At 44.1% G+C, this 24,315-nt stretch overlaps 1 protein-coding gene and 1 long non-coding RNA gene across 4 annotated transcripts in view; one reads left to right on the forward strand and one right to left on the reverse strand.

Moving 5' to 3' along the window:
- The window catches only part of LOC143782541 (uncharacterized), a 58,037-nt gene extending 47,190 nt beyond the window's left edge, over positions 1-10,847 (forward strand). The window contains exon 4 of the long non-coding RNA XR_013216993.1: positions 10,370-10,847. This is a non-coding gene — a long non-coding RNA (uncharacterized LOC143782541). The remainder of the gene's footprint in view (positions 1-10,369) is intronic.
- The window catches only part of ZNF236 (zinc finger protein 236), a 183,963-nt gene that overhangs the window by 127,182 nt on the left and 32,466 nt on the right, over positions 1-24,315 (reverse strand). For 2 of the 3 annotated variants that reach the window (XM_077270072.1, XM_077270070.1), the window contains exons 9-12: positions 12,951-13,157; positions 10,897-11,110; positions 9,521-9,799; positions 5,191-5,394 (exon numbers count right to left, since the gene is read on the reverse strand). In XM_077270072.1, the coding sequence (XP_077126187.1) occupies positions 5,191-5,394; positions 9,521-9,799; positions 10,897-11,110; positions 12,951-13,157 (904 nt within the window). The remainder of the gene's footprint in view (positions 1-5,190; positions 5,395-9,520; positions 9,800-10,896; positions 11,111-12,950; positions 13,158-24,315) is intronic. The other variant, XM_077270071.1, reaches the window with a different exon arrangement.

Here is a 24,315-nt window from a genome sequence, read left to right on the forward strand (position 1 = left end):
GTCGTAGGTGAGATTTTTCCAGATTCGGCACCCATCCAAGAGATGTCAGGATTTCGAGAGTCTTGGATACATGGGACTCCAGGGCCTGTTTGGAAGGAGCTATTATCAGAAGGTCGTCTAGGTACGGTACTATACAGACGCCTTGCTTCCGGATAAAGGAGACTACCTCCCCCATTATTTTGGAAAATACTCTTGGAGCCGAGGAAATTCCAAATGGGAGGACGTTGAATTGATAGTGCTCTATCAGACGCCCTCTCTGTACAGCGAATTTGAGGTATTGGCGATGTCTTTGGTGAATAGGGATGTGAAAGTAGGCATCTTTCAGATCGAGAGTGGCCATGAAGTAGTGTGGACCTATCAAGGGGATGGCATTCTTCACTGATTCCATCTTGAATCTTCGGTACTTTATATGCCGATTGAGATTCTTTAGATTTATAATGACCCGGGACTCGCCCGATGGCTTGGGAACCAGGAATAAGCGAGAGTAGTGGCCGTGATCCCTCTCCGATTCCGGTATCTGGGATATCGCACCTGACATCTTTAGGGCTCTGAGACCGGACGCCAATTTTGACTGATCTTTCAGGGAGGGTAGGGAGGTGACTTTTAGACCCCGTGGGGGGGAGGAAATGAATTCTATTAGGAGACCCTCTTTGATGATATTGAGGATCCAGGGGCAAGAGGTGATGTTTTGCCACTGGGAGTAAAAATTTGAAAGTCTCCCCCCCACTGGATCGAAGTCACCGTTTCTCCTGTTGAGACTGCTGCTGCTGTTGCTGAGGGATGAGGATGTTTCTCCCCCCTCCCTTCGGGTAACTCCACCTCCCGGACTTGCCTTTCCCTCTCTGAGAGGTTTGGGACTGAAAGGGACGAAAAAACTTCTTTTTGGGAGTTTTTTGTTCTGGGAGGGCTTTCTTTTTATCGGTTGCTTTCTCCAAGATGTCATCAAGAGAAGGCCCGAAGACGTAGTTACCTTTAAATGGTATGGCGCATAACTTGGCTTTGGAGGTGATATCACCAGACCACATTTTTAACCACAGCGCCCTTCTGGCCGAGTTAGTCTGTACTAACGACCTTGCAGCAATTCTGATCGTTTCCATGGAAGAATCTGCTAGGAAACCCGTGGCTCTAAGGAGACTAGGAAGGGAGTCTAACAACTCAGCTCTTGAAGTGCCCTGGGATATGTGAGACTCCAGTTCACCTATCCAGCGGAATAGAGCTCTAGCCACGCATGTTGATGCGATATTAGCTTTGAGGGCTACCGAGGAGGTCTCCCATGATTTTTTTAATAGACTCTCTATCTTCCTGTCCATCGGATCCTTTAATTGTGACGAGTCCTCAAATGGAAGAGCCGTTCTTTTAGCCACTCTTGCCACCTGAGAGTCAACTTTAGGGACATCCCATTTGGTCATTTCGCCTTCTAAGGGGAATCTACGCTTCATCTCGGATGGAGTACTGAGGCGCTTTTCAGGTAATTCCCACTCTTGGTCAATCATATCGGAAATATTCTGGTGGATTGGAAACCCCACCCGTTTACCCTTAGTTATGCCACCAAACATCTGGTCCTGTATGGACTGGGGTTCTGGTTCCTCCTCCAGCCCCATAGTACTGCGTACTGCGGCTACTAAGTCCTCAATCCAGTCAGAAGAAAAGAGATATTTTCTGGCCTCAGATGTAATAGAGGATGAAGATTCCTCCTGACGACCTGAGGATGAGGCATAAGAGAGGTCTGACTCAGATTCAGAATCCTCTTCCTGGATCTTCCTTTTTTTGGCTGGAGAGTGCGGAGGGGGTGGCGGAGGGGGTGGAGGGGTAAAGGCTGCTAGGGAGGATTGCACCTCTTGCTTGACCAGGGATCGGATTTCCTCTAGTAAAGAAGGTTGCTCTGCCCTGACAACTTTGTCAGTACAGGTCCTGCAGAGTTTTTTCTCCCATGAAGGTGGCAGCTTAATGGTACAGATGGCACACTTCTTTTTAACAGTAGTTTTGGGGGTAGACCTTTCTCCCTGCAATGAGAGGGGAGAGAGAGAGTGACCAAGGATACCCCAAAGTTACTACCTAAGGACCCCTGTCCCTGCGGCACTTACTGTGGCAGGGGCAGCGCTGGGCTCTGCAAGCGCAGGGCAGGTACCGCTCTCCATGACAGGAACAGTCTTACCTGCGACGTTTTCTGGCAGGTTTTATACACGGTGGAATGCACCTGCCCCCAGCGATCACCTCTTCCCCTCCATAGTCCAGCGTGGAGGACGCCGTCCTGCACGAGACACCGCCGGCGGAAGTGCCTCCAGGGAGCGCAGAAAGGACCGGAAGTGACGCGCGCGATCACTTCCGGGTTGCCAGCAGCGTGTGTGGAGGGGAAGGAGACCGGAGAGCTCCAGGAGGACTCCGGTCAGAAACACTAGCCTGCTTTGCCCTCACGGGGGCGTGGGAAGGCTAGGCACAGGTCCCGAGGACACCGCAGCGCGGCGCGACGGGAGCAGCATAGGAGGGGAGGTAAGATACGACCCCATGCTGCCCGGTTACACACAAGCCGACGCTTGTAAGATGCAGCAGTCACCGGCCACCACTGCATATGAAGTAAACCTCTCCTGTCCCATGGGGAACAGGAAAAGACACTGGTGAGAGGGAGGTGGGAGGGCCTTTTAACCTCTCCATTTCCTGTTCCCCATTAGGGCAAAGAGGCAACCTCCATATGCCGTCGTGGAAGGTGACTAGAGAAAACAAGTTCATAATCTTTTAGAAACAAACAACAATGCTAATGTTTTAACTCGGGAAGAGTTCAGAAATCAATATTTTGTGGAATAACCATGATTTTTAATCACAGCTTTCATGTGTCTTGGCATGCTTTCCACCAGTCTTTCACACTGCTCCTGGTGCAAAAATGTAAGCAGTTCTTTGTTTGATGGCTTGTGACTATCCATCATCCTCCTGATTACATTCCAGAGGTTTTCAATGGGGTTCAGGTCTGGAGATTGGGCTGCCCATGACAGGGTTTTGATGTGGCGGTCTCTTAAATTTTTGTCAGAGGTGTATGTACTTACTGAAAAAAAACAAAAAACGCTTCTGCAGGCAGGTGCCAGCTGTGGCTCCTGCGCTGCAGGATAATCGCATGTTTAGTGTCCCAGTAATAACTATTCTTGATGTTATTGAGCAAGTACAAAAAAAATCAATTTGAAAATGGCGCCCGCCTCGCCTGCACAGTAGCAGCTATCGGTGTATATAGAAGTGATCCGATAGCTGCTATTGCAATGGCGGCGCCATCTTGTCCTCCTCCAAGATGGCGCCACTTGGGCAGTAGCAGCTATCGATCTCTATGCACACCAATAGCTGCTACTGTGCAGGTGAGGCGGGCGTCATTTTCAAATTGATTTATTTTTGTACTTGCGCAATAATATCAAGAATAGTTATTACTAGGACACTAAACATATGATTATGCTGCAGCGCAGGTGTCGCGGCTGGCCCCTGCCTGCAGAAGCGTTTATTCATTTTTCCTTCACTGTGTACATACTGTATATTCATTATGTAAACTAGGGGGCAGGTCAGTGAGGGATCAGTGACCTGTCAGAAATCTGCATTATGAATACATAATCAGATCATGACATGAAAACCCCCCACAGGCCGCCCCGGAGCACGGGCATATCAAACTCAAAACTGAAAATAAAGATTAAACAACAACCACAAGACGGATTTCATCAACCCAGGTATCATTGTAATCAGTATAACGGCGCCGACCTGACACTGTGTGTAGGTTACTGTGCACAATCCTGCTGACAGGTTCCCTTTAAGCCGGATCAGTCTCCAGATTTCGCAATACAATCTAAACACTTTGTTCACCTTCCACCTACGGACAATTTTTGTTTTTGCGCATTACATTTACATCCTCGTATTCCAAGAGCCACAACTTTTTTTTTTATTTCTCCATCGGTAAAGCCATATGACGGCTTATGTTGTGTGGGAAGAGTTGGAATTGTTTTCCTATTTCCGGTAATAAAATGAATGGCGTTATTCAAAACTACAAATGCGGTGAAATGTGGAAAAAAAAAAAAGAAACTGTTTTTTGGATGTTATTTTCTTTTTTTTTTTGGGGGGGAAAGGAAAATGACCCAGTAGCATGATTTTCTAGGTCCCTACAATGATGGTTATAACAAACCTATTTGAAAAGTGAAAAAAATTCAGAAATTTGTTAAAAAAATTTGATTCAGTCTCTAAACTTGTTTTTTGTGTGTGGAAAGCTCAAGTCTTTATGGATGCCATTTTGAGTCTGTATGGGTTTTTTTGCCTTTTTTATAGCATTGTTCTTACCAGTCTTATTCCTTATGCTTTTTACCTAGCAATTCTAACTTTTTTTTTAACCTTCATCTTCTTCAAAGTCCTTATCCTATCAGTCATTGGAGACCTGGCATCATTGCATATCTTATCATTTCTGATATACAACAGACGGCATTAAAATAAAGTATTTTTTGCATGTCCCAATCTACAAAAAGTCTACAGGCCCCAATACTTCAGAGCAAAGGCATAACATTTTGGTAGACACAGCCAACTATCTTATGTGTATGGGGGAATCTCGACAAATTATGTCAGGGAAGTGTTTGCTTTTAATCCTCTTGTCCTAAGAAGAAATATTTGTTGCCTTAAGTGTCTGAGCAGCATACTCACCTCTCTCCATTGACAACATATGTATCCTCTACAGAACAGAGCATGCATGTGTATGGGTGGGGTCAGGAAGGTGTTAGGGCACCGTGAAATGTTTGCGTACTTCTGTGTTAGGGCAGGTGCAGATGGCCGTAGATTCTCTCATCTATCCAACTATGTAAATGACACTCTGAGCAGAGTTTGAGCAGAGTGATCACAATTGATCCAATTTTTTGGGATGAGAAGATGCAGAAAAAAAAATGTCCCCATCTTCTCCATTCTGTAAGACCGGGGAAATCTGACTGCACCTCATTAAACAAGATGGGAAGAAGTGCTACCTGTCAAAATGTCGGATAGCACACATCAGATTACTATGGTTGTATGCACGAGGCCTAAGGCAGCGGAACAATCTAGGAACTGTCAAAGTTCAGAAAGTGCACAACCGGTTTTGACAACTACAACGTATGCTAATATATGCATGGTCATTGATATGGTTAGTAACATTAAGGCACAGAAGTGTGTGATTTGTCACATTCTGCTAACAATTAAACATCACGTTACCAAGATCGGTGATGAGAATTGGCTCCTGTAATGGGATTTCTGACACCGGCACGTTGGTCTTCCCAGTGCGTACTTTGCCGGGCTTCCGCTGTTGTCGTAATTTTCTCAACTCACACTGTTTAAAATGTGAAGCAATGTGTGTTTTCCTGTGGCCTGATGTGCGAAACTTCTTGTCGCAATGAGGACATGCAAACGGTCGGACACCTAAAGATAGTAGAAAAGAAGGATAGAAGGGGATAAAAATGGAAAATTGCACAGGTATATCATACATTATAAGTGATTATTATTAGTATATTATTAACCATGAATCAGCTAAAACAAAAGTAGTAAGATCACCACCAGGTTCAGGAGCTGTAAAGAGAACCTTTCACTGACTTATTATTTTATTCTGAGAGCCTCCTCCAACCACTGCTGCTCCACTGATCCTGGGACAGTTCTTATTATTCTTCTGTGCCCCTCCTTTCCAAAGTTATGCCCCTTCAACCAACTGGGTGTATACCACAGATGTTCTTTGCAGGCGTTCTTGTGTTTTGATTGGCCAGGGTCAAAGGAGCCAAAACAAACATCCCTGTGGTATACGCCTATTTGGTTGAAGAGGAAATTTGTATAATTATTACCAAGTGGCATAACTTTGGAATGGAGGGGCACAGAAGGATCCAGAATCAGAGGAGAAGCACCAAGTTGTGGAGGAACTGCAGTGATAATCCAGTGAGAGGTCCTCTTTAAGAACCATCGGGGACAGCTTTTAAATGGTCATTTTCAGTCTCTTACAAGGTACGACAAGAAACATTTGTTCTTTTTAATCCAGAAATGTCCATTTTCTGATGTTTGCTAGTAATGACAAACTATGTTGTGGTGACTGTGTACTGAGAAAGGTGGGCGAATACATCTGCATGCTCTAGATTGCGAGGGGGACTGTTCTGAACATTGGGGAAGGGAGAAGGCCTGCTGTGATTACTATGGAACTGGGGGCCTGCTGTTATTACTTCATAAGGTGGGGGATTCAGTGGGGGAAGTTGAGAGCTCAAATTTTAATTACTACAATGGAGAAGGAACCTTTTACACTATCAAACTATTCTAACTACTGGGAAGCAAAATACCAAGTAAATTGGTCGGACAGCACCAATTGTGGTGCCTTTTCTGATTTTTTTGTATCCATTACTTTCAATCAGTTTTTTTTACCTTGGCCCTACAACCTTATTGTCTTTTTGACCTGGCTAATGTTTGCCTGGGCAAGATATTAATTTTATGTTCCATTTTGATTAAAATTAAAATCCTACAATTGGAACCATCCAAAATGGGGCAACTATCTTTACTCTATGAGATCTGTATGTGTGTCACACAATGTTATATATCATTTTAGTGAAATTTCTTGTATTTCTTGTTCCCTCAACTTAGGCTTCTCAATGTTTTTTTTTTTTTCCTTGGCCCGACCAATCAAAAGGGTGATGCCTGATCCTCACCACTGGTTGTAGCCCATACTAAGATCTTTTATATTATGCTAAAACGATTCGCACTTTCCAGCATCCACTCCGATCCTTCAGAACAAGGCAGTCTTCACTTCTGACCCCATTGATGCCACTTGCACTTACTAGGCCCTACGGTGTCATGATATCGCAACAGACGCATGACATGAAGTCGCATGTGGTCTAGTGACTAGTCCAGAGGTGATGTACTAGGGCTTAGTAGGTGCAAGAATCGTCAAGGAAGCCAAGCCTAGACGTGAAGGCTGCATGCTCGGCCTGGCATGCACGGCGGGCTGGAGTGAATGCTGGACCAGGGCAATGTGAAGCTTTTTGCTCAACTCTACAGAAGAATATTACAATTTGTACTAAAGGAGTGCTCCTCAACCAAAAATAGTTGGAACAAAAGAAAGGACGGTGTAGCATATAAAACTTCGATCAAAGTGGCCTCCCCTGCTGTGCCTCCCCTATAGGGGGAGCCTGTACCCTTGCTTTACAATTGATCCAACTTCAGGTTTTTTTGTTTTTTTTTAACAATGACAATAATTTAATATAAAAAGAGTACAGATCGCTCAATAAAGACTGGCAAAATGAGCCGCATCCAATAAAAAGGTTGAAGCAAAGGACATCTACCAATTACAGCCATTCATACTACACCAGACCCCTCTCCAGTATGGTTTTATACATGACACCTTTATATAAGAGTATGCTGAGAGATCTGAGCTATTTTACTTTCATACCATGCGTCTGTCAGACTGATAGCATAGTGTGAAGGCAAATCAAATTATGTATTTTTCTCTAGAATCACTGACATTATAATTCCATCAATCCTGATCTCTGTGGCCGGGAGCAAGATTTTGAGAGCGCCACGACAATTTGTAGTAGTCATTTTCATCTTCATCACTATATCATATGCATTCATCCATCTTTTATGCTTACTGGAATTTTGTTACAAAAGGTGTACGCGCTCATGAAGTCAAGCTCATCCATAGTGATCTGATGTTACTGACAGAGATAAAGCGGTTAGCTGACGGCAGCAGTGAGCGGAGGGTACAGCAGTTTAGATCTTTTTTTGGTCTGACGGCCAAATTACCAGATTATACTGATCATTTTAATGCATATTAGAAAATAGCTGCACATATAGGTCCAGAATAGTGATGAGTGAACGTTCTCGGAAAACGTCTTATCAGAGTATCTTGGACTTGTTCGTAAATTATGTTCGAGTCCATGCGGCTGCATGATTTGAGGCTGTGAACAGGCAATCCCCACTTCTGCTCAGGCTAACAGCCGTGAATCATGCAGCCGCATGGACTAACATAATATACGAGCACGTCCAAGATACTCGGATAACACCCGAGCATGCTCAGATAAGACGTTATCTAGTCCAGTGTCATTGGGATGTGCAGGACTTAGATGCAGCAAATTCCTTAGGAGACACATGCCACTTAAATGGCAGCTGTCACCAGGAATAATGCTATATGGGGTCAATCTGCAGGTTAACATCGCTATTATGCTGTCCGATGCCTGCACGCAGCCGAATGCAGAGGGAGAAAATGATCTTTATTCTTCCCACCAGCATTCAGTTAGCAGACATAGGTGTGGGGGCGGCGCCGGTTCAGTATACAGGCTTACAGACAGAGTATACAGAGCAGCCGCTGTATCCGCGACCCTGGACCTGACTGACAGCCGGCCTCAATGAAGAGCCAGTGTCAGTCTGGGCTGAGGCGCGGTTACAGCGGCTGCTCTGTATACTCGGACGCTGACTGATCCGGCTGACTAATATGTTACTCCATTCCATGGCCAGAGTAACATTTCTGACATAAGAAACACAGCCAATTTTGATGAATGACAGATGGGTGTAGTCATGCCCCATCCTGGCTCCCCCGCAGCTAAGCCCATTTTGGCAGAGCTTCCCGAATCAAGTGTTATAGCGCTAAGTCGCAAAATGTGTGCGCAACTTTGAATTGCACAAAATGTTGCAACTTTTCAAAGTGCTCTTCACCAGTTTTTTTTAAAATCCAAAATACTTTTATGAATGGGGACACAGTGTTCACATAAAATGGCTTCATATAATCACATCTTTATAAGGGGGTGAACAAGCGTTAAACGGCAATATTGGCTGTAGTATCATCATATCACATTGGTACAGGGTCTATGACCCAAAGAAGGGCACCATATCCATCTAAAAGCAAGCGAAAAGTAGCACAGTATAACTGCACTATTCTGTATGTAACAGGCTCAAGGCTGTGATTGCCCCCATCTCCACCCTTTATTTCTAGCTTATAATATTATGGCAGCATTTTCTGCTCTGATCACCAGTGAATCATTAAGGGTCCAAGATCTGCATCCTGGTCACAGAGATTAAAAGGATAATTTGGTCTGATTAGTCAGCATATCAATGACCTGCAAAAGGCATTAAACAGGATCATTCTCTAGATTAAAAATGGCCAACTTTCTCATTGATTATTTTATTCCTGCCTCTCCCCTGAGTATTCCATTTTTGTTTTGATTTTTAAATCAGCGATATGGTTCCAGAGATACGGGCTTTTTTATTTGCTGGTAATTTTTATGATCTTTACCAATAGGGTGTTCCAGAGCAGCCTAAAGATACGCCCCCAAGGAATCCTGTTAGACTCCTCCCCTTGACAGAAAGTAGCACTAAATGAAATGGCCAATATCTCTGGCACCGTACAGTGTATTAAAAAAAAAAAAAAAAAAACACGGCATAATTGGTGGGATCCCAGAGATCAGACCCCCACTAATCTGGATCTTTTCACCTATCTTTTTAGATGATATCTTTTAATGTTGGGAACACCCCTTTAAATCAGAAAGTGTGTAAGGAAATCTACAATGCTTTGGCTACTTACCAGTGTGTAAGCGGATGTGAACCTTCAAACTTCCAGAGGTAGAAAAGCACTTCATGCAGAATTCACATTTAAAGGCCTTAATGCCCGTGTGGGTCTTTATGTGAGCAGTGAGGGTGCTCTTCACAGCGAAGGCCCTGAAGCACTGCATACACTTAAATGGCTTCTCGTGAGTGTGGATTCGAATGTGTCGGACCAAATCACTGGGCTTCTTAAACTCCTTTTCACAGTAAGTACAGACATGCCATCGGACTCCACTTTCCTCTCGAACTGAACCGGAAACTAATTATTAAAAAAAAGATGGTTAGCCATTACTAACATACCAGAGAAATCAATACACCAGTCACCAGAATGTGAGACTCGTATACCATGGAGGAGGAATAGGATACAGGTCAGGTGAAAAACATCTACTCACTGCAAAAGTGCCAAAATAGCTAGTGTAAGGTGACAGAATAGCACCGCATCACTTTGCTGTGCGTTGCATATTTTTGATGTAATTTTAGGCTTCATAGGTATGTCAATTATACGGATTTATTATAAAAAAACAAACGCAGAAAATCACAGTAAAATGGCATTTATACATTTAGCTGTAGTCGGTAATCACAGTTTTTTTTGGCATAAAAAAAAACACTACACATTTCCTGACTTGAAATATCTGTAAGAGAAGCAGAATCCATCATACAATCGGCAAACATTTATAGATCACACTCAAACCTGAGAAGGCTGGTGTACTTATTATGAAAATCCGTGTTAGAAGGGCTGTATAATTCTTTTGTTAAGAGATACCAATGAAAAAAAAAGTTCCTCACCAGCAATGCTGAATCTAGACTTTTTTTTGTTTGTTTTCTTTAGAGTATATCTAAAGTAGCTCATAGCCGCCGAACCAGAAAACCACGTTCAGACAGCGCATGGCAGGACTTTTTGCCTCTCATCAGTACACAGCAGGCCCCTGTTGGCTGAATGAAATGCCTTAGATACAGCCGACACCCAGTTGTCAGTTCATTTAGAAATGTCCAAGAGGAAGAACAGAAAAATGGAACAATGCTCAAGAATTGGAACACTGAAATACCATAATTAAAAAGGAGTTTTTCACATTTGGTGACATTTTTTTAAATGCAAGTGTTTGGGTCTAAATGTCATTTTTCTCAACAGGCTCTTTTTGTTGCTGCTCACTCAACTTTCATGTGGTCTGTGGTCATAAATCAGGAGCTCAGACAAAGACAGATAAAGTTACAACCTCCCCCTAAGACCATCATAGTGGGCTGACTGATGGATTCTCCGGAAACTCATTCTGCAGCCAATGCAGCAGTGAGGTTATCGAAGGCAAATGGTACAAAACAATTAATGGAACCCAACTGCAAAACCAGTCAATGCTTTACCTTGTGCAAACGTTGATTTCTTCTTAAAGATCCTTTTCTCAGGCTTCTCGCCTTTATCCTGATCTTCGGGCTCTAGCGCAGGCCCTGGGTCACTACAGTCTATCTGGTGACCTGATATACATTCAATATCCTGAATGGTTGTCTTTCCGTGGCTGGGATCACCAGGAAGGGGAGCAACTGGGATTGACGACAGTCCGCTGTTTTCTAAAGCTTGCTAACATGGCCGTTTAAAAAAAAGACAAAACTCTGTAGTCAAATGTCTCATAAAATAGAAATGTAATTCACAAATTATTACGTTTTCAACTGAATTTTGAAAAAACAAATCTTTATTGTGATCAATAAAGATCAACATGGGTGTTTTGTTTTACATACTGTTCAATGAGTCTAAAAACTCAGCCTTCTTATCATGCAGCTCTCTGCCGGTTTATAGGGTGTCCAATCATCATAGGCCCCTATTTAGATCCATCCTTGTAAAGACCCCTTTCTTAACAGTACCACCATATATTCCTTTACTCCACTGAGGAGTCCCCCTGCTACAGGTGCATGAAACGCATCAGGAGGGAAAAATAAGAACACTTCTAGAGGGAGAGGACCGCATTTGGGTACTGTCCTTGTCAGGATGGGAGATCTCACATGGGGCAGCACAGGGGCTTGTATGGCTCCTGCCTGGTCATCGTCTCCTCCTGAATCCATGAACTGCATCCTCTGATTACATTAAAGGGAATCTGTCACCCCATTTTTCGCCTATAAGCTCCGGCCACCGCCATCAGGGGCTTATCTACAGTATTCTGTAATGCTGTAGATAAGCGCCTGATGTAACCTGAAAGATAACAAAAACAAGTTATATTATACTCACCCAGGGGCGGTCCCGGTGCGGTCAGGTCCGATGAGCATCACAAGTCCGGGTCCGGCGCCTCCCATCTTCATACGATGACATCCTCTTCCTTGCTTCCTGCCAGGCGTACTGATTTGCCCTGTTGAGGGCAGAGCAAAGTACTGCAGTGCGCAGGCGCCGGGAAAGGTCAGAGAGGCCCAGCGCCTGCGCACTGCAGTACTTTACGTTGCCCTGAACAGGGCAAATAGGTACGCCTGGCAGGACGCAAGGAAGAGGACGTCATTGTATGAAGATGGGAGGCACCGGACCCGGACCTGTGACGCCCATCGGACCAGACCGCACCGGGACCGCCCCTGGGTGAGTATAATCCAACTTGTTTTTCTCATCTTGCAGGTTATATCAGGGGCTTATCTATAGCATTACAGAATGCTATAGATAAGCCCCTGATGGCGGTGGCCATAGCTTATAGGCGAAAAATGGGGTGACAGATTCCCTTTAAGCGTGAGAATAAACCAAACAAAATGTCTTCATTGCACTGGTATATCTGGGCCTCTCATATGTATTCTATTTATGTTTTTTATTGTATGTTACATTTGTGATTATATAGGCTGAGCCTCCTTTCTAATTTACTAATTAAAAGTTAGGATCATAAAACCTACACACATCCTATCCTTGCTGATATAGGTGGTGACAAATTCCCTTAAAAGGAAACCTGTCTTATTGAAAATGGTATTTGGTATTTATTTAAAATATTTATAGAGCAGAAGGAGCTGATCAGATTGAGACCTACATATATATTCCAATGGGAAACATTCAGTAAATCTTGCATTTTAGTAATTGAAAGCCCTGGAGTTTGTATGAATGAGTCCAGTGGGCGGTCCTATTTAGTGATTGACAGTTTTTCCTGTATAACTGTGTATGTAGAGATATCTGGCAATAACTGATAGTACCGCCCACTGGACTCATGTGCAGATGAACACCAAGGGTTTAAAAAAATAAAACACAAGTTGAGCTGAAACTTTTCCAACAATGCGACATATCAATCTGCTTATTTTTTCCTTCTCTACGCCATGCTGTCTAGACAGGTTCCATTTAACACCAAAGGATCTAAAAAAAGGAGTCTTCAAAATAGTGTGAACTCCACAGAAGACGCAACCAGACTGTAGACTTGGGAGTCAGGAAATCATTTCTTTCCACAACGCACACCTTTTCTACTCACCTGTAAAATGTCTCGATTAATCCCCACTGTAATGTTCAATGGCTGTCCCGACTGTTGACTCTGGTGATTGTCTATGGACACTGGCTCAGCCAGTTCCAGAATCTGCTCGATAACATCGGTCACAACAGTCTGCTGTCCTTGCTGCCCAGCAGATGAGACGCTAGCCGTGTCTGTCTGAGCTGGCAGAGGGCGAAAAACTACCACCTGCTAGTAAAAATGTAAGCGATTAAAGCCAACTTCTGTGTTATCAGAATAAGAAGAAAATCTAACAAATAGACGACATACACAACAAGATACAACTAAGCCTTGTAAATTATTCTGGTTCTGTAAAAATGAATAGTAAAGAGTATGAAAAGTGGTCAAATTAAAACGTAAAAAGGAACTGACAAATTAATTCATCCTCTCGGCTCACCCGCTATGGCCATTTCCTTCCTATATTAGTTGCATTTCATCTCCACGTGACTTTTTGCCTTTGAAAACACATTTAATCCTTTTTGCTAGGCTGTGCGCACCAACTGTTCAAGAAAGGACCAATTTACTTCTCATTTATGTAACTTACTAGATGGAGGCCTGATGCTATAGCATCGGGAGGGCGGTAATGTCACGATGGGGGCAGGCTTTGCAGCGTTGAGAATCTCTCCCCCCATGTGCTCACCCACCTATCCACTCTCTCTCTTTCCCCATGTGCTGACTTCTCCCGTCTGTGCTCTCTTCTTTGACCTGTCTACCCTATGTGCTATCCTCCCCCCGGTCTCTCTCCTTCCTGTGCGGTGTTTTCCCCTCAAAGACAATACTGACAATACAGCAGGAGATCGCAGAGGATACATTTTGTGAGGCAAGATATTTTAAAAAAACAGTCAGTGAAATATTTTACCTCACAAAATGAATCCACCGTGATCCCCTGCTGTAATGTCAGTATTGTCTTTTGCTTCCTCCCCTGCCCAAGAGCTGTGGTATGCTCCGTACACGGTCAGACACAGTCAATTTTTAAAATGAACTTTCGTTCGTGGGAAAACCCCTTTAATGTGACCGGCTTTCTCTGCCTGTAGACACATCGCGCATCTGCCGCCGGGATCAGCCGAATGATTCACTGGACCTGCGCCGAATTCGCACAGTAAATCTTTGTGCAGACAGCGGCGGTCACATTAAAACTGCGCATGCGCTCCTACTGTACAAAGATGGCGGCGGTCAGTGAATCATTCAGCTGATCCCGGCGGCGCCGTTTTCGCAATGGTGTTCCGCTGGTGGTACCGCGCAAGAGGCTGCGTGAGTGTGTGTATGGGAGTGTGAGGTGTGAGTGTGAATGTGAGTGTATGAGTGAGTGTGTGTGTGAGTGTGTGTGTGAGTGTGTGTGTGAGTGTGTGTGTGAGTGTGTGTAAAAATGAAAAAAGCATATACAGAATGGGAGGTATAGGACTAAGCAACAGCACATGTGAAAAAGACTTGGGTATACCAATAGATCACAGACTGAACATGAGTCAACAGTGTGATGCAGCAGCAAAAAAGGCAAATGCAATTCTGGGATGTATTAACAGAAGCATACAGTCTAGATCACGCAAAGTCATTATTGCCCTCTACTCCTCTTTGGTCAGACCTCATTTGGAATACTGTGTCCAGTTTTGGGCACCACATTTTAAAAAAGACATCAACAAACTGGAGCAAGTTCAGAGAAGAGCTACCAGAATGGTGACCGGTCTGCAAACCATGTCCTATGAGGAACGATTACAGGATTTGGGAATGTTTAGCTTGCAAAAAAGGAGACTGAGAGGAGAATTAATAGCTGTCTACAAATATCTCAAGGGCTGTCACATAGTAGAAGGATCACCTTTATTCTCATTTGCACAAGGAAAGACTAGAAGCAATGGGATGAAACTGAATGGGAGGAGACACAGATTAGATATTAGAAAAAAACTTTTTGACAGTTAGGGTGATCAATGAGTGGAACAGGCTACCACAAGAGGTGGCGAGTTCTCCTTCAATGGAAGTCTTCAAACAGAGGCTGGAGAGACACCTGTCATGGTTCCCAATGGCAAGGGAACGTCAGAGAACATAAATAACAGAACAGCTCTTGGGTGATGGAATCTCGAGCTGACCGTGAGCTAAACCTACCACACAACTAACAGTGGCCGGGTGGCGTACCTACGTTTTATCCCTAGACGCCTAGCGCCAGCCGGAGGACTAACTAACCCTAATAGAGGAAAAGACAGACCTGGCTTACCTCTAGGGAAATTCCCCCAAAAAGGAGACAGAAGCCCCCCACATATATTGGCGGTGAGTTCAGAGGAAAAGACATACGCAGTATGAAGGTAGGTTCAGCAAAGCGAGGTCCGCTTACTAGATAGCAAGAAGATACAATAGGGAACTTCACGGTCAGCTGAAAACCCTATTAAAATACCATCCCGAAATTACTTTAAGACTCATGTGTCAACTCATGACACCGGAGTGGCAATTTCGGCCCACAAGAGCTTCCAGCTACAGAAAAATAACATAACTGTGAACTGGAACAAAAATGCAAAACAAACTTAGGACTAAGAGTCCAACTTAGCTGATAGTAGTCTAGAAGCAGGAACATGCAACAGAAAGGCTCTGGTTACATTGATGGCCGGCACTAGAATAACTGAGCAGCAAGGCTAAATAGGATACACCCATATCCTGATGGAAACAGGTGAACAGAGAAAGTGAAGCACACAAGTCCAGTACCACCAGTGACCACCGGGGGAGCCCAAAAACCAAACTCACAACAGTACCCCCCCCTCAAGGAGGGGGCACCGAACCCTCACAAGAACCACCAGGGCGATCAGGACGAGCCCTATGAAAGGCACGGACCAAATCAGAGGCATGAACATCAGAGGCTGTCACCCAAGAATTATCCTCTTGACCGTAGCCCTTCCACTTGACCAGATACTGAAGTTTCCGTCTGGAAACACAGGAGTCCAAGATCTTCTCCACAACGTACTCCAATTCACCCTCAACCAACACCGGAGCGGGAGGCTCAACGGAAGGCACAACCGGTACCTCATACCTGCGCAATAATGACCGATGGAAGACATTATGGATAGAAAAAGATGCTGGGAGGTCCAATCGAAAGGACACGGGGTTAAGAATCTCCAAAATCTTATACGGGCCGATGAACCGAGGCTTAAACTTAGGAGAAGAAACCCTCATAGGGACAAAACGAGAAGACAACCACACCAAGTCCCCAACACGAAGACGAGGACCAACACGACGACGGCGGTTAGCAAAATGCCGAGTCTTCTCCTGGGACAACTCCAAATTGTCCACCACCTGTCCCCAAATCCGATGCAACCTATCCACCACAGTATCCACTCCAGGACAATCCGAAGACTCCACCTGACCAGAAGAAAAACGAGGATGAAACCCCGAATTGCAAAAGAAAGGAGAAACCAAAGTGGCAGAACTAGCCCGATTATTGAGGGCAAACTCCGCCAACGGCAAAAAGGCAACCCAGTCATCCTGATCCGCAGACACAAAACACCTCAAATAAGTCTCCAAGGTCTGATTAGTTCGCTCAGTCTGGCCATTAGTCTGAGGATGGAACGCAGACGAAAAAGACAAATCAATGCCCATCCTAGCACAGAACGCCCGCCAAAATCTAGACACGAACTGGGTCCCCCTGTCAGAAACGATATTCTCCGGAATACCATGCAAGCGAACCACATTTTGAAAAAACAGAGGAACCAACTCGGATGAGGAAGGCAACTTAGGCAAGGGCACCAAATGAACCATCTTTGAAAAACGGTCACACACCACCCAGATGACAGACATTTTCTGAGAAACAGGGAGATCAGAAATAAAATCCATAGAGATGTGAGTCCAAGGCCTCTTCGGATAAGGCAAAGATAACAACAATCCGCTAGCCCGAGAACAACAAGGTTTGGCCCGAGCACAAACATCACAAGACTGCACAAAAACTCGTACATCTCGAGACAGGGAAGGCCACCAGAAGGACCTAGCCACCAAATCCCTGGTACCAAAGATCCCGGGATGACCTGCCAACACAGAAGAATGAACCTCCGAGATGACTCTACTGGTCCAATCATCAGGAACAAACAGTCTACCAGGCGGGCAACGATCAGGTCTATCCGCCTGAAACTCCTGCAAAGCCCGTCGCAGGTCTGGGGAAACAGCAGATAATATCACCCCATCCTTAAGAATACCTGTAGGTTCAGAATCACCAGGGGAATCAGGCTCAAAACTCCTAGAAAGGGCATCCGCCTTCACATTTTTAGAACCTGGTAAGTATGAGACCACAAAATTAAACCGAGAGATAAACAACGACCAGCGTGCCTGTCTAGGATTCAGGCGCCTGGCAGACTCAAGATAAATCAAATTCTTGTGATCGGTCAATACCACCACCTGATGTCTAGCCCCCTCAAGCCAATGACGCCACTCCTCAAAAGCCCACTTCATAGCCAAAAGCTCCCGATTACCAATATCATAATTTCGCTCGGCGGGCGAAAATTTTCGAGAAAAGAACGCACAAGGTCTCATCACGGAGCAGTCGGAACTTTTCTGCGACAAGACCGCCCCAGCTCCGATCTCGGAAGCATCGACCTCAACCTGAAAAGGAAGAGTAACATCAGGCTGATGCAACACAGGGGCGGAAGAAAAGCGGCGCTTAAGCTCCCGAAAGGCCTCCACAGCAGCAGGGGACCAATCAGCAACATCAGCACCCTTTTTGGTCAAATCAGTCAAAGGTTTAGCAACATCAGAAAAACCAGTTATAAATCGACGATAAAAATTAGCAAAGCCCAAAAATTTCTGAAGGCTCTTAAGAGAAGAAGGTTGCGTCCAATCACAAATAGCCCGAACCTTGACAGGATCCATCTCAATGGAAGAGGGGGAAAAAAAATGTACCCCAAAAAAGAAATCTTTTGAACCCCAAAAATACACTTAGAACCCTTCACACACAAGGAATTAGCCCGCAAAACCTGAAAAACCCTCCTGACCTGTTGGACATGAGAATCCCAGTCATCCGAAAAAATCAAAATATCATCCAGATACACGATCATAAATTTATCCAAATATTCACGGAAAATGTCATGCATAAAGGACTGAAAGACTGAAGGGGCATTTGAAAGACCAAAAGGCATTACTAAATACTCAAAATGGCCCTCGGGCGTATTAAATGCGGTTTTCCACTCATCCCCCTGCTTAATTCGCACCAAATTATACGCCCCACGGAGATCAATCTTAGAGAACCACTTAGCCCCTTTTATTCGAGCAAACAAATCAGTCAGCAGTGGCAGAGGATACTGATATTTGACTGTAATTTTATTCAAGAGTCGATAATCAATACACGGCCTCAAAGAGCCATCTTTTTTAGATACAAAGAAAAAACCGGCTCCTAAGGGAGATGAAGAAGGACGAATATGTCCCTTTTCCAGGGACTCCTTAATATATTCTCGCATAGCAGCATGTTCAGGTACAGATAGATTAAATAAACGACCCTTTGGAAATTTACTGCCCGGAATCAGATCTATGGTACAATCGCAATCTCTGTGAGGAGGTAGTGAACCAAGCTTAGGTTCCTCAAAAACATCACGATAATCAGATAAAAATTCCGGAATCTCAGAGGGAATAGATGACGAAATGGAAACCAAAGGTACGTCCCCATGAGCCCCCTGACATCCCCAGCTTAACACAGACATTGCTTTCCAGTCAAGGACTGGGTTATGAGATTGTAACCATGGTAATCCGAGCACCAAAACGTCATGTAGATTGTACAACACAAGGAAGCGAATCATCTCCTGATGGTCTGGATTCATACACATAGTCACTTGTGTCCAGTATTGTGGTTTATTACTAGCCAATGGTGTAGAGTCAATACCCTTCAGAGGTATAGGAACTTCCAGAGGCTCTAGATCAAACCCACAGCGCCTGGCAAAGGACCAATCCATTAGACTCAAAGCGGCGCCAGAATCGACATAGGCATCCGCGGTAATTGACGATAATGAACAAATCAAGGTCACAGACAGAATAAACTTAGACTGTAAAGTGCCAATTGAAATAGACTTATCAACCTTTTTTGTACGTTTAGAGCATGCTGATATAACATGAGTTGAATCACCACAATAGAAGCACAACCCATTTTTTCGCCTAAAATTCTGCCGTTCGCTTCTGGACAGAATTCTATCACATTGCATATTTTCTGGAGCCTTCTCAGAAGACACCGCCAAATGGTGCACAGGTTTGCGCTCTCGCAAACGCCGATCAATCTGAATAGCCATTGTCATGGACTCATTCAGACCTGTAGGTGCAGGGAACCCCACCATAACATCTTTAATGGCATCAGAGAGACCCTCTCTGAAATTCGCCGCCAGGGCGCACTCATTCCACTGAGTAAGCACAGACCATTTACGAAATTTTTGGCAGTATATTTCAGCTTCATCTTGCCCTTGAGATAGGGCCATCAAGGCTTTTTCAGCCTGAATCTCTAAGTTAGGTTCCTCATAAAGCAACCCCAAAGCCAGAAAAAACGCATCCACATTGAGCAACGCAGGATCCCCGGGTGCCAATGCAAATGCCCAGTCTTGAGGGTCACCCCGCAGCAAGGAAATTACTATCCTAACCTGCTGTGCGGGATCTCCAGCGGAGCGAGATCTCAGGGAAAGAAATAATTTACAATTATTTTTGAAATTCAGGAAACGAGATCTATCCCCGGAGAAAAATTCTGGTATAGGAATTCTAGGTTCAGATATAGGAGCATGAATAACAAAATCCTGTAAATTTTGAACCTTCGTAGCAAGATTATTCAAACCTGTAGCCAAACTCTGAAGATCCATTTTAATCAGGTGAGATCAGAGCCATTCAAGGATTAGAAGGAGAGAGAGAGACAAAGGCTGCAATTAGAGCAGAAATGCAACTAAGTCAACTATAGAGCAAGCTCAGAGGGAAAAAAAAAAAAAAAAAAAATCTGCAGACTTCTTTTTCTCTCCTTTCTTCTGCCAACGGTTTTAACACTGGGCCGGCCATACTGTCATGGTTCCCAATGGCAAGGGAACGTCAGAGAACATAAATAACAGAACAGCTCTTGGGTGATGGAATCTCGAGCTGACCGTGAGCTAAACCTACCACACAACTAACAGTGGCCGGGTGGCGTACCTACGTTTTATCCCTAGACGCCTAGCGCCAGCCGGAGGACTAACTAACCCTAATAGAGGAAAAGACAGACCTGGCTTACCTCTAGGGAAATTCCCCCAAAAAGGAGACAGAAGCCCCCCACATATATTGGCGGTGAGTTCAGAGGAAAAGACATACGCAGTATGAAGGTAGGTTCAGCAAAGCGAGGTCCGCTTACTAGATAGCAAGAAGATACAATAGGGAACTTCACGGTCAGCTGAAAACCCTATTAAAATACCATCCCGAAATTACTTTAAGACTCATGTGTCAACTCATGACACCGGAGTGGCAATTTCGGCCCACAAGAGCTTCCAGCTACAGAAAAATAACATAACTGTGAACTGGAACAAAAATGCAAAACAAACTTAGGACTAAGAGTCCAACTTAGCTGATAGTAGTCTAGAAGCAGGAACATGCAACAGAAAGGCTCTGGTTACATTGATGGCCGGCACTAGAATAACTGAGCAGCAAGGCTAAATAGGATACACCCATATCCTGATGGAAACAGATGAACAGAGAAAGTGAAGCACACAAGTCCAGTACCACCAGTGACCACCGGGGGAGCCCAAAAACCAAACTCACAACAGACACCTGTCTGGGATACTTTAGTGAATCCTGCTTTGAGCAGGGGGTTGGACCAGATGACCCAGGAGGTCCCTTCCAACGCTAACATTCTATGATTCTATGAGTGTGTGTGTGAGTGTGTGTGTATGTGGTGCGTAAGGCGTATAGAGTGTGTGTGTGTGTGTGTGTGTGTGTGTGTGGGGCGTACGGTGTGTGTGTGTGTGTGTGTGTGTGTGTGGGGCGTACGGCGTGTGTGTGTGTGTGTAGGTGTGTGTGTAGGTGTATGTGTAGGTGTGTGTGGTGCGACGGTGTTTCGCTGGTGGTACCACGCAATAGGTTGGTACCAGCAGCAGTTTCCATATTGAGAAACCCATCACTTGGGTGTCCCAATATGGCGGTCGGTGAACTTCCTCCGCTTGGAATTTTGGGATACGGTGACATCTGGACAGAACAGGAAATGAAAACATTACAAGGCAATTATGTAAATAGATGTATATAGAAGAGACTAGATGGGATTAGAAACATTGCCCTAAAATTGACGTTACCATTCAGACAATTGTAATTGAAATGTAAGTTCCAGCTGCTAATTATCCCAATGATCGTCAGAACTAATGGTTCCTAGGAATCGGAAGGTGGAGGAGAAATTTAAATAAAACTACTGGTAGTTACAGAAAAAAAATTATGCTGTGACTTGTACAAGTGCATTGGCCAAATCCGATCCAACTTTTATATCACGTCATATGAGGGTGTGTTTCCACAGTCAGGAAACGCTGCGTGTTTGACGCTACGTAGAGCCGCATCGTCAAACACGCAGCGTCCAGAGTCCAGATGTTACAGCATAAAGGAGGGGATTTCATGAAATCCAGTCTCCACTATGCGTTAAAACACGCAGGCGGCGGACCACCGTAAACGGACATGAGGCGCGTCTTTTCAGAACACAGCACGTCTGTTTACAATGCGGCGACGCTCCGTAAATTTCCCATAGATATTCATAATAAGCTAAGTTCTCGCGATAACTTGATTTACCGTGAGAACTGCTGTGCACGTAACCGGGGGTTATCTCCGGTCACTAGTCTGTTCTCATGGTCAGCTGATCAGCTAATTGTGAGAACGCTGCAGTGGAGGTGATCGCTGGAGAGTTATCTCCAGCGATCATCTACAAGCTCTGCTATGCCTGGATGTCAGGCATCCAGATGTAGCAGAGCTGGACTCGTCGTGGGACACTCGTTATTAACCCCTTTACCCCCAAGGGTGGTTTGCACGTTAATGACTGGGCCAATTTTTACAATTCTGACCACTGTCCCTTTATGATGTTCTAACTCTGGAACGCATCAACGGATCCTGATGATTCTGGCATTGTTTTCTCGTGACATATTCTACTTCATGATAGTAGTAAAATTTCTTTGATATTACCTGCGTTTATTTGTGAAAAAAACGGAAATTTGGCGAAAATTTTGAAAATTTTGCAATTTTCCAACTTTGAATTTTTATGCCCTTAAATCACAGAGATATATCACACAAGATACTTAATAAGTAACATTTCCCACATGTCTACTTTACATCAGCATAATTTTGGAAACAAATTTTTTTTGTTAGGGAGTTATAAGGGTTAAAAGTTGACCAGCAATTTCTCATTTTTACACCACCATTTTTTTTTTTTAGGGACCACATCACATTTGAAGTCACTTTGAGGGGTCTATATGATAGAAAATACCCAAGTGTGACACCATTCTAAAAACTGCACCCCTCAAGGTGCTCAAAACTACATTCAAGATGTTTATTAACCCTTCAGGTGTTTCACAGGAATTTTTGGAATGTTTAACCAAAAAATGAACATTTAACTTTTGTTCATAAAAAATTTACTTCAGCTCCAATTTGTTTTATTTTACCAAGGGTAACAGGAGAAATTGGACCCCAAAAGTTGTTGTGCAATTTGTCCTGAGTACGCTGATACCCCATATGTGGGGGTAAACCACTGTTTGGGCGCATGGCAGAGCTTGGAAGGGGAGGAGCACCATTTGACTTTTCAATGCAAAATTGGCAGGAATTGAGATCGGACGCCATGTTGCGTTTGGAGAGCCCCTGATGTGCCTAGAATTGGGGGGTTTCCACTGTTTAACTGAAACCCTAGCCCAAACACACCCCTAACCCTAATCCCAACCCTAACTATAACCCTAACCACACCCCTAACCCGAACACACCCCTAACCCTAATCCCAACCATAACCCTATCCACACCCCTAACCCTGACATACCCCTAACCCTAATCCCAACCGTAAATGTAATCCAAACCCTATCCCTAACTTTAGCCCACATCTCTAACCCTAACTTTAGCCCCAACCCTAACCCTTAGGGTATGTGTCCACGTTCAGAAACGCTGCGCCGCCGCAAGGTGTATCACAGGGCCCTATGTGTGGGGTGCGATGATGCCGGATGTGTGCAATGAACACATCCGGCATCATCGCGTCACAGAAGGGGGCGGGGCTTAGGGCGGAGCGGGTTTGCAGCTCCGTCCAAACCGCCGGCCATCCTGAAAATGGACACATACCCTAATGGGAAAATGGAAATAAATACATTTTTTTATTTTATTATTTTTCCCTAAGTAAGGAGGTGATGAAGGGGTGTTTGTTTTACTATTTATAGCGGGTTTTTTAGCGTTTTTTTATGATTGGCAGCAAAAAAATTGTTTTTGCATCTCCACATTTTGAGAGCTATAATTTTTCCATATTTTAGTCCACAGAGTCATGTGAGGTCTTGTTTTTTGCGGGACGAGTTGACGTTTTTATTGGTACCATTTTCGGGCACGTGACATTTTTTGATCGCCTTTTATTCCGATTTTTGTGAGGCAGAATGACCAAAAACGATCAATTCATGAATTTCTTTTGGGGGGGTGTTTATACTGTTCAGCGTTTGGTAAAATTGATAAAGCAGTTTTATTTTTCAGGTCAGTATGATTACACCGATACCTCATTTATATCTTTTTTTTATGTTTTGGCGCTTATATACGATAAAAACTATTTTATATAAAAATTATTATTTTTGCATCGCTTTATTCGGAGGACTATAATTTTATTTTTTCGCTGATGACGCTGTATGGAAGCTCGTTTTTTGCGGGACAAGATGACGTTTTCAGCGGTACCATGTTTTCTTTATATTCCTCTTTTTGATCGCGTGTTATTCCACATTTTGTTCGGTGGTATAATAATAAAGCTTTGTTTTTGGCCTCTTTTTTACGGTGTTCACTGAAGGGGTTAACTAGTGGGACAGTTTTATAGGTCGGGTCGTTACGGACGCGGCGATACTAAATATGTGTACTTTTATTGTTTTTTTTATTGAGATAAAGAAATGTATTTATTGGAACAATTATTATTATTATTTTTTTTATTTTATTTATTTATTTTTTTTACACACATGTAAATATTTTTTTTTTTTACTTGTTTACTTTGCCCCAGGGGGGGACATGACCATATAGTGTCAGATGGCAGATCTGACACTTTGCAGTGCACTGTGTCAGATCAGCGATCTGACAGGCACTGTAGGAGGCTTGCTGGCGCCTGCTCTGAGCAGGTGCTTGCAAGCCACCTCCCTGCAGGACCCGGAAGGAGCCCCGCGGCCATTTTGGATCTGGGGCCTGCAGGGAGGAGGAGGTAGGAGACCCT

The sequence above is a fragment of the Ranitomeya variabilis genome, chromosome 6, assembly GCF_051348905.1.
Source record: "Ranitomeya variabilis isolate aRanVar5 chromosome 6, aRanVar5.hap1, whole genome shotgun sequence".
Taxonomy (NCBI): Eukaryota; Metazoa; Chordata; class Amphibia; order Anura; family Dendrobatidae; genus Ranitomeya; species Ranitomeya variabilis.